Source organism: Barbus barbus (assembly GCF_936440315.1).
Source record: "Barbus barbus genome assembly, chromosome: 14".
Taxonomy (NCBI): Eukaryota; Metazoa; Chordata; class Actinopteri; order Cypriniformes; family Cyprinidae; genus Barbus; species Barbus barbus.
This window is the reverse complement of record NC_136742.1, coordinates 29,624,113-29,634,941: the sequence shown is the minus strand read 5'-3', so window position 1 is coordinate 29,634,941 and position 10,829 is coordinate 29,624,113. Positions and strand designations below refer to the sequence as shown.

General features: G+C 39.9%; 1 protein-coding gene across 1 annotated transcript; it reads left to right on the top strand.

Moving 5' to 3' along the window:
• Positions 1–5,364: 5,364 nt before the first annotated feature.
• On the top strand, positions 5,365–7,737 carry LOC306880408 (E3 SUMO-protein ligase ZBED1-like; the record flags this gene model as incomplete). The annotated part of the gene is made up of 2 exons (XM_079433896.1): positions 5,365–6,241; positions 6,719–7,737. The coding sequence occupies 2 exons, from the start codon at positions 5,365–5,367 to the stop codon at positions 7,735–7,737; spliced, it is 1,896 nt and encodes a 631-aa protein (XP_079290022.1).
• Positions 7,738–10,829: the final 3,092 nt, after the last annotated feature.

Below are 10,829 nucleotides of genomic sequence, written 5' to 3'. Positions count from 1 at the left end.
TTGCGTGTACACCTCTGTGAATAAACTCCTCATATATATCATTCACGGGCAGTTGTGGCCTAATGGTTAGAGAATCAGACTTGTCACCTAAAGGTTGTGGGTTCGAGTCTCAGGTCTGGCAGGTATTGTAGGAGGGGAGTGAATGACCAGCACTCTCTTCCACCCTCAATACCTCTCCCTGGGCACCGTGGCAAAAATGGCTGCCCACTGTTCCAGGTGTGTGTTTACAGTGTGTGAGTGTGTGTTTGTTCACTACTCACTGCTGTGTGTGCACTTGGATGGGTGAACTGCAGAGCACTAATTCCAAGTATGGATCGCCACACGTCCTTTCCTTTCCATTTTGCCAGTAAATCTCACTGATTATGTTTGACAAAGTAAATCAAAGAGGGTAGTGCAAGGCAGATGTAGATACCTACAAAAAAAGCTATCACTAGGGTCATGTGACTTGAAATAAAATTTAACTGAAATAAAATAAATATACGTTTTGTCAAACCATGGTTTTACTTAAAACAACAACAACAAAAACATGGTTACTAGTTAAACAATGCCACAAATTAACCATAGTTTAACCATGGTATTTGTAGTAAAATTGTGGTCATACAAATGGTAATAAATATGCAAAAAAAAAACATGATTACTACACTTTATAACAAAACCATGGTTAATTCTCTTAAGGGATTTGTATCTATGTACTTTATTTATTTTATCTTATTTATAACAGTATTACCTTAATTGTTTGATGTTTTTACTGTTTAAGAAAGAAAGAAAAAAAGATTTGTGATACGCGATCCATATATTTTCATTTGTTTGGCCTCTGAAAATGAGTTGGTGACAGTTCAAGTCAATCCCATTGTGTTGTCATTAGCATGTAGCTTAGCTAATGATACTCACATCGATACGCATATAAATAAATAGCACACATAAATACTGGTACATTTTTACATTTTGGCAACAATCATGATTTATAATCATAATGTTACTCATGTTGGGTGTTTTTTCCCCCCAAATAGTCTCAGATTTTGGTTAAAAGGAGGAATATACCTTACTAAACAGCTGTTGTACTGGAAGTTGATGTCTTAAAATGCTGTCTAGGTAGGTTTTAGGTTTAGTACAGCGCTTATGTCGCCATCTCGCCGCTGCTGAGGATGAGTGGCTGAACTTTGTGCTCCAGGAACACAACGGTCCATTTCTGGCCGGTCTGGTCTTACAGCTCAGCTGTCAGGTCCATTAAAGCGGACTCAGCATTATGAACGCTAAGAGGATTAGCTGATGGACATTTCTGCCGGTCCCTGTCACTTATCAAAATGAAATGCAGAGAGGTGGAGCTGGAATCATGCTCCACTTTAGCGAGGAATCGCGCTCGCCTTTTCTAAATCTCTTCAACTCTTTCACAGAGAGGATTACTGGAGTTGACTTACTCTGGGGGACATAAAACACGAGGACGGACAATGTTCTGGCCTTCACATGAAGCCTTTACATTTAAATGTCTCTAGAGTAGGCCTATAAAACTATTATGCAACAGAGAAGGTGCAGACAGTCACTCAGTGAACTGCGCTTCTCTTCCCAACTAACAAAAATGTGTTCTAAGAACATTTAGCTGTTTTTCCTGTCATTATAAGCCATTTTCTTGTTTATGCTAATGTTAGAGAAAACATTAAGGGAACGTTGGGACAACGTTAACGTGGCTGCGTTAATATAGTGTTTTATAAAACCAAACTCAAACACAATATTAATAAAGCATACTATGCACAGACAAGCAAATGATCCCAGAATATGAACGCAATATGTTTCATTTCACGTTAAGCATTTAACCCGCAAATGAAAATACTTAACTTGGCATAATGCATCAAGACAGTGTTTTTAAAAGTCCAAACTCTCTGAACACAATTTTAATAAAGCATACCATATACAGACAAGCAGATGAGCACCTGATAAGAACGCAACCTGTTTAATGACGTGTTAAGCATTTTCATAGGAAAACACTTAAGGTGGCTTAATGCATTAAGACAGTGTTTTTAAAAGACCAAACTCAGTAAACACAGTAGGCTATTAATAAATCATGCTATGTACAAACAAGCAGAGCCCATAATAAGAACGCTGTTTTAATAGGCTACATCTTCCTTATAACGGGTTTCTATGGGAGGAAAATGCTTAACCTGTTTTTAAACACATATACTGGACTCATTTGCTTGTCTGTACATATGATTTATTAATAACGTGTTTACAGAGTATAAAACACTGTCTTTACACATTAGGCATTTTTTGATGTCCCAGAACTTTCCATTTCATCATTTAGCAATATGGGAACATGACTTTTCCATGTTCTCTGAACACAAGTGACTGTTTAAAAAATGTTTAAACCATGTTTGACCAATATTCAACTACAATGTTTCAAAAAACATTACATGAACAATGTATTAATGACGTTTTTGTGCTAATGTTTTGCAAACATTTACAATTTTGCAAACATTATGGGAATGTTGGCTTTTAAATGTTCTCTGAAAACTGAAACAAGAAATAATGTTTAAAAATCGTTTGATGGATGTCCAACTAAAACATTTCAGAAAAAGGTTTCATGAAAGATGTTTTTCGTGCTAATGTTTTGCAGACATTTATCATTTTGCAAACGTTATGGGAAAGCTGCCTTTAACTGTTCTCTGATGAGAGTGGTAAGTACCGGTAATAACATAAAAAAAATATGTTATAATGCTTTTGTGCTAATGCTTTGTAAACATTATGGGAATGTTACTTTTAAGTGTCATCTTAACATTATGAAACAATACTAAGTAATGACACTTAAAAAAGCTTAGATGAATGTCCAACTAAAAAATGTTCCATTAACAATGTATATATAACGTTTTTGGGCTATTGTTTTGCAAACAACATGGGACATTCTGAAACAAGTATTAACGTTAAAAAAATAAAGTCGTGACGTATTGTCAAGTATGGTGACCCATACTTGAAATTGGTGCTCTGCGTTTAACCCATCCAAGTGCACACACACAGCAGTGAGTAGTGAACAAATGCACACACACACACACACACACACACACACACCGTGAACACACACCCGGAGCAGTGGGCAGCCATGCTGCAGCGCCCGGGGAGCAGTTGGGGGTTCGGTGCCTTGCTCAAGGGCACCTCAGTCATGGTATTGAGGGAGGAGAGAGCGCTGGACATTCACTCCCCCCACCTACAATCCCTGCCGGCCCGAGACTCGAACCTGCAACCTTTGGATTACGAGTCCGACTCTCTAACCATTAGGCCACGACTTCCCCTCTAATTATAAATTATAATTGATTTATTTTTTTGTTAACATTTTGTAAACATTAAAGACAAGACGACTTTAAAAACCATTCTATGAACGTTTCTGAGAACATTCGGTGTTAGCTGGGTTCTAGTGTGCAAATTACACTTATTTTTTCAACAATAAGAGATTAAAGTGCTACTACTAAAAAGTGCAGAGTAGTAGGTTATACATGCTCAAAGCTAAGGACTGAAGAGCATAGAAAATTATTATTTATTACCAACATTAATTGCTGACTTCCACCTTAATTTTAGACTCAATTTCAGCACAGGAAGGGCCCATAAGGGACTTTCATTTCCATTTGCTTTATAGACTGAGATCACTATGCCAAGTGTCTGTCATGACGGTGTAGCATTTGGACCAATCAGGCACACAACTATTTGTTATATTTAACAAATAATCTCTAATGCCCCCCTCTGAGGGTCTGTGGACCCTACCCCCGAAATGCATCTAACACCTCAGAAAGACAGAACAGGCCCCTGGTTCCATGGCAACCAATCTGATAACACTAGTTTATTGCTCAAAGGAAAGAGCACCCAATTTCCCCTTTAGGAAAGACACATAATGGCCATAAAAATGGACTCTTCTCTATTTAATTCTCCTTTCCTGTAGCTCATATAGTAGAGCATGGCGCTAGCAAAACAAAGGTCATGGGTTCGATTCCCAGGGAAAGCAAGAGCTGATAAAATGTAAAAACTGTAACTTGAATGCAATGTAAGTCGCTTTGGATAAAAGCGGCAGCTAAATGCATAAATGTAAATGTAATTCATAGAAAAACCTTTCTTTGAATTAACACACATATCCTTCAGGTCATTGTGTATATTATTACTGTTCTTGTATATGTTTTTGTGTATTGAAAAAGAGTAGGGGTGTAACCCCGGCATCCTGGCCAAATTTGCCCATTGGCCTCTGACCATCATGGCCTCCTAACCATCCCCATATCTACTGATTGGCTTCATCACTGTCACCTCTCCACCAATAAGCTGGTGTGTGGTGGGCGTTCTGGCGCACTATGGCTGCCGTCGCATCATCCAGGTGGATGCTGCACACTGGTGGTGGACGAGGAGACACCCCCCTTACTATGTAAAGCGCTTTGAGTGCCTTGAAAAGCGCTATATAAATGTAACGAATTATTATTTATTATTATTATTGTATACTGTTTTATGCATGCTTATGATAGATCACTAGTTAATATCACTTTAAATGTACCATGTTTAGTCTCTATCAATTCATCTTCGGATGATCTAATTGAGATTCATATTACATGTTGATACCTATGCAACATATTATGCCTCTTTCACACAGAGATTCTGGAACATACACGGGTAATGTGTTCTGGAAATCATTCCGGGATTGTTGGATTTTGGTTCATTCACACTGCCAGTGATTTTCCGGAATCTGTGTGTGCGTTCACACACAACCCGTAAAGACACATGACATTTCATGTGACGTGTATAATGCGCCGCGCACCATTTCACTAAACTGGCGAATGATTTCAGCTTTTTTCATTTTTATAGTGAGGAGCTCCCTGATCGCTGCTTCATTCCAGTTTACACATTTTTCGTCGTATGAACTTTGATCTGTCGGTAAAAGAGTCGCATGATAACACGCGGCATTGGTTCTGGCTTTTATTCACACAGAGCTTGTGTGCTGAACCCGGCAATGGTACTAGGTCCCCAACCCGGGATCGATCCCAGAATTAATCCCGGGACAAATTTGCGTTCACAGTAGGGGTGGGCGGTACACCGGTGTCATAGTCATCACCGGTGTGACATTGCGCCACGACATGGATTTTCTAATACCGTCAATACCGTAATAAATCAATTATGTTCCTTGAACGGCTGCATTTACATCAATAATATCTAATTCTAAATAATAAGGCATTAAATTTTCTTCAAACGTTCAGTTGTGGTCTGAATACTTGTTGTAAATAAAAAAGTAAAACACATTCGTATCAGCCTTGCACGTGGTAGGTAAAAGCGGAGTGGCCATTAAACGACTGGTGAAACATCGTGAAGAAAGGTCGGGCCTGTAGACTATATACTATTTGAAAAGAGATGAGTGAAGTGTCAGAACCAGACGGAGAGACCGAGGCCGCTGTAGAGGTAACTCTCGTTCCAAAAAGAGGAGGAACCTCCGTTATTTGGAACTGGTTCGGTTTTAAATCATCCGACACGGAGCAAACTTCAGTAATATGCAAGGTTTGCCGCCGTGTTGTGACAGCAAGAGGTGGAAACACAAGCAACCTGTTTCATCATTTAAAAAACACGCACGCCCGTGAATATGAAGAGGCAACCCGGGCCAAAACGAGCGCAAGTGGGACCAGCAGCACCAGCGGAGCGCGTCCCAAGACTACACAGCTTTCACTGAAGGCATCGTTTACTGCTGCTACACCTTACGACAAGAGTAGTAAGAAATGGAAAGATATTACCAGGGCAATTGCGCTATATATCGCAAAGGACATGGTGCCCATTCAAACCATAGAGAGAGATGGCTTCAGACATGTGGTTCACACTCTGGACTCAAGATACGAGCTGCCTGGTCGGAAATTTTTTAGCCAGAAGTGTCTGCCAGAGCTGTACACGGAGGTACGGGACAGAGTCATGAACGAAATTCGCCACCTTGAAGCCTACTCGGCCACTACTGATTTATGGTCCAGCCGAACTACTGAGCCATACATTAGCCTCACCATCCACTTCATTGACGATGACTGGAAGTTGCGCAGCAGATGCCTACAGACCGCCTTCTTCCCCGAAGACCACACCGGAGCAATAATTGCGTTAGGACTGAAGGATGCACTTTCCGCCTGGGGCTTGGATGAAGCGCGTTTGGTGTGCATGACGACTGACAGCGGTGCAAACATGGTGCGCGCTCTGGAAATCAATAAATGGTCGAGACTCGCATGTTTTGGACACAGACTGCACAACGCTATTGGTAAGTTACACTTTCTAAACCTAACATTTTATATTCAGAAAATTTGTCAAGTCCTTTTCTGTTTGTATTAAAAAAAGAAAACAAAAACAAATTTAAGGCCACCACATTAGTATTGTATTTTTCATTGTTAGTATTGTTTAGCCGTGATTCCTCTGGGGACCGGATCAGAAAGTAAAAAGAAAACATAAATATAAAATTCAATTATCATCAGATTATATGAAAAATATTATTAAAAATATGTACAATATAAATGTATTTAAAATGAAAAAGCTGTACTATTTGTGCAGGAATGTGCAAAATATTGACCAACATACATACAACATGGCCTATTAGATTTGTAATAGCCTAATGTTCAGTGTGTCCATACAATAAATACTTATGCTGCTCTACAGTTAATGGTTTATTACGTTTTTCAACTATGATAACCTACTTTTCCCACTTATGCTAATATTTTTATCCGTTCTTTTTACTTCCCAGAGAGGAGTGTCCAACATGATGCTCGAGTTGCACGGGCCACAGGTATGTGCAAAAAAGTGGTCAGCACATTCTCCTACAGCTGGAAAAAGAAGAATGCCCTGACCAGTGCACAGAGAGAGCTGAACCTGCCCCCCCACAAGCTGATCACAGAATCCCCAACAAGGTGGGGGTCCCGTGTCAAAATGATGGAAAGGGTGTTGGAGCAGGAGAAGGCCATCACTCAAGTCCTGGCAGCAGACCAAAAGTCACGCCTCCTTCTACCCACCTGGCAAGACATTGATGTGTTGGAGGCCATAACCAAAGCACTGAAGCCTCTGCAAGATTTTACAGATGCCCTGTCAGGAGAGGAGTATGTTAGTGTCTCCTATGTTAAGCCAGTCCTCCATCTACTCAATACAAACATTTTGAAGCCAGAAGAAGACAAAGCAGGACTGTGCGAGGACATCAAGAAGAGGGTCTTGGATTATTTGAATGAAAAATACAAAGATCCTGCCACTGATGAGCTGCTCACCATGGCAACATTCCTGGACCCACGGTTCAAGACCACCTACATGTCACCTGAAAAGTTGGAGGAAGTGAGGAGCAGAGTAGCTACAGAAACCAAAGCACTGGAGGAGAAGACAGCCACAGATGCCTCTTCCACAGAGGACCAAAGCGAGAGGGAAACTAGCACTGCTCCTGTACAACTGAAAAAGCCCAAACACAGCCTGGGCAGTTTCTTCAAAAAGTGCAGCAGTGCACCACCAAAGCAGCAGGGCATTGACATGGAGCTAGATGGCTACCTGCTGATGGTGACGGCTGACAGTGACTCTGATCCACTGGAGTGGTGGCGTCTCCAATGTTCCCACTTCCCGCGCATTAGCCGTCTGGCAAAAAAATACTTATGCATCCCAGCCACAAGCTCACCCTCCGAGCGTGCATTCAGCACAGGGGGCAATATTGTAACAAGCTCCAGGGCATCACTGAAGCCAGAAAATGTTGACAGGTTGGTGTTCCTGGCAAAGAACTTGAATGTCTAGTTTCATCAGAGTTCAGATGAAGAGAGAGTTAGTTTTTGAGAAAAGTACACATTATTACACTGTTCTTGTGTTATTACACTGCTAATTTTTGTTTTGTTGTACACTGTTAAGTAAGATCTTTAGGTTTTTTGCAAAATAAATGTTGAGAATGCATAATACTCTCCCATGTCTCTTTTTGATAAGGATACCTACCATTTACTTATTATATTATAAAAATATTAACTTTATTCACATACTAAAGAGACAGGACAGGCTACTCCTCCCAAAATGTACCAAAAAAAAGTTATACCGTGATATTATACCGTCACCGTTCAAAAGATAAAAAATACCGTGATATTAATTTTAGGTCATATCGCCCACCCCTAGTTCACACAGAAGGCACTCCGGAAATTTTCCGGGACCAACGTGCAGTGTGAAAGGGGCTTTAGTGTCCTAAGAATCTTTAGTAGTTTGTGCATTAACCCCAGGCGAATTACCTATGCAAATTACCATGTTCAGAGACAAAGAGTCGTAAAACTTTCCCTCCAAAAGTTCAGGACTCCATTGGCTCTTTGACACCCCAGAGGTGTGACCTCTATAGCAGATAAATCTCTCACATCATTGATGCCTTGCGGCCTTGACTTTCCATTCAACCAAGGACCCTCGGATCTCAGCAGATCTCTTTCTTAGCTCTTTTTCCCTTTCTACCTGGGAAGAAACTCCCAATTACCACCGAGCCAGAATAACATCTTTTGGAGTTCATCACCCTTCAAACCCGGAAGAACTTGAAGAACTCCAACTCCAACACCACCAAACCTTCAAACCATCAGAACTTTCATCCGAGACTGCATCCGGAACCTCGTTCAACGACCAAAGGCAATGCAAGTATCGTATATTTAACTAAACGAAACAGAGGCTTAGTATAAGCTGTAGACCCCATTATAAACGGCGCTGATGGTTTTACTCAGGTAGTTAACTGACTCTTTTCATAGCTTCATTCTCTGGTTTCCTGATGATTTCATCCATCAACTCTCATTTGCCCTTTCCCCATGTATGAGTGATTGTATGTTTGTTTGTTTGTTAGACTAGTTTGCATTAGTCTTTAGTTAATAAAAGTCGTGTGCACAAATTACATGAGTTTCTGGTTCTGCCTTGCAAATGAATGTCTCTTTATGATTTTGACCCGTGCTACATGCTCTAATGCATTAATTGGAAAGTATTTTCTGTGGCCAAGGAAATATCCTTTCTTAGAGTTGATATGAACTTACACTGCATGTTCACTGGACGAACAGATCAGTTGATGGCAATTTAATTCTGCTACAGTTATTACTGTCAGCCGATATAAATAATTGTAATTAAACATAATTAATTGTAATTATTTATATACAATTCCCTTTTGAGCTAATTTACTACAATGGTGTAAATCTCGACCAGGAGGACCGTGGGTCAGTGGAAGCATCTTCTCAGGCCTGATGGGTCACAATCTACCATCTGGGAGTCTGACAGATGAATCTAGGTTCAACAGATGTCCGGTCAACTGTAACGAGGTGGAACTTGGTGGAAGATAAAATATTTGGCTATTTATTAAATTTTTTTTTAATTATTATTATTATTCAGGAGAAACTCTTCTAAATACAGATAGAGACCATCTTGGGTTTAAAGGATTCTGTGCTTTGTGGAAACACAAAACACACCAAGTGTAAATTATAATTGAACAAAATTCAATAAAATAAACGGATTTAACCAATATACAGCAATACTCGTGGCTACTTTTGTACTGAACTCTTAATGCCATTATTGTTATCTTTCCATACAGCAAATGCCTTAAAAGTTCTTTTCAAATATTTAGCAGAGAAAGAGAAAACTTTGACAAAAGAAGGGACTAATCCTATATTAATGCTGGATGTTTTGTATAGAGATGAGAATAAACATATCTGGGCCATAATATTTGCTGTGCTGGCAGATCGTGCGTTCAAACAGCTGACTCAGGATCAGCCGTGCTGGAAATATTTATGAATATCACAGGAAGCTTTGACCCTGGATCAGTTATTTAAGTCAAGGAAAGAGGGCATGACGTGGAATAGTCACAAGCTCAAAGACTATACGAAGAACAACAACGCAGTTCATAAGAGAATAAAAAAAAATGATGGTGTCTTTTTTGTATAGCATCTTAGAGGTTAGATTTCTAGGGAACACACATGGATAAAATGCACAGCTCAGAGAACATGTTTAGAATGAAACACTAGCATGTTGCATAATGTGCAGTATACATTTATATTTTTTTAAAAACATGTAAAATGGCATGCATTCTATAAAGATGAACATTTCAAAATTGTTGTCAAATGACCACTATATTGCATGTTTATGTTTAATTCAGCAAGTGGCATCTAGTTATACTACAAATAGTTATTTTGCACTTCTGATTAAAGTGAACATTTCTTAACTTAGTCCAAAAAGTTACAAATATAATAGATGATATAACTTCCTGTGCATTAGCCAAACTAAAATGTTGGTGTTTGAAAACAACCAGCCTATAATGGTAAAAATCAACCCATCTAAAAATATCATAAACAGTCTCTCGGAACGAGCCGTTTCAGATTCTCCCTCTGTTCACGTCACCGAGGGGAAAAAGTCCATTTGTGACGCTTCCCTATAGACACAGTAAGAAGCAGCAGTCCGCCTCCGACATTACTGATTACTTGCTGTAGCTGCTGGAGATATACATGTCAGCGCCAAAGAGGCATTTCAAGTGCTGTGTTTTGGGATGCACTAACGAACATAGGAGTCTCCATAGACTCCCTCCATCTGAGCCGCTGAGGACACTGTGGTTAAGTTTAATTGTCTAAGGAAATGTCCTGAAAAAAACGGTAAAGTCCCCAATATGTGTAGGGATCAATACCAACACTTCGTGCGCGAACGTCAGCTCCAGACAAAGTATCACGCATTTGTTTTCCAAATTGCCCTTCTGAAAGAGCTTCTTGGCACTCTGTAAGGCTAATGATGCTAAAGCTACCATCGTCTCTGTCTGTTTTCACTGGTGCTGCCCATGAATGATCGTGAATAGGAACGTGGTAGTTAAAAGTTGCATATGAAAGCAAAGAGTGACTCGATCG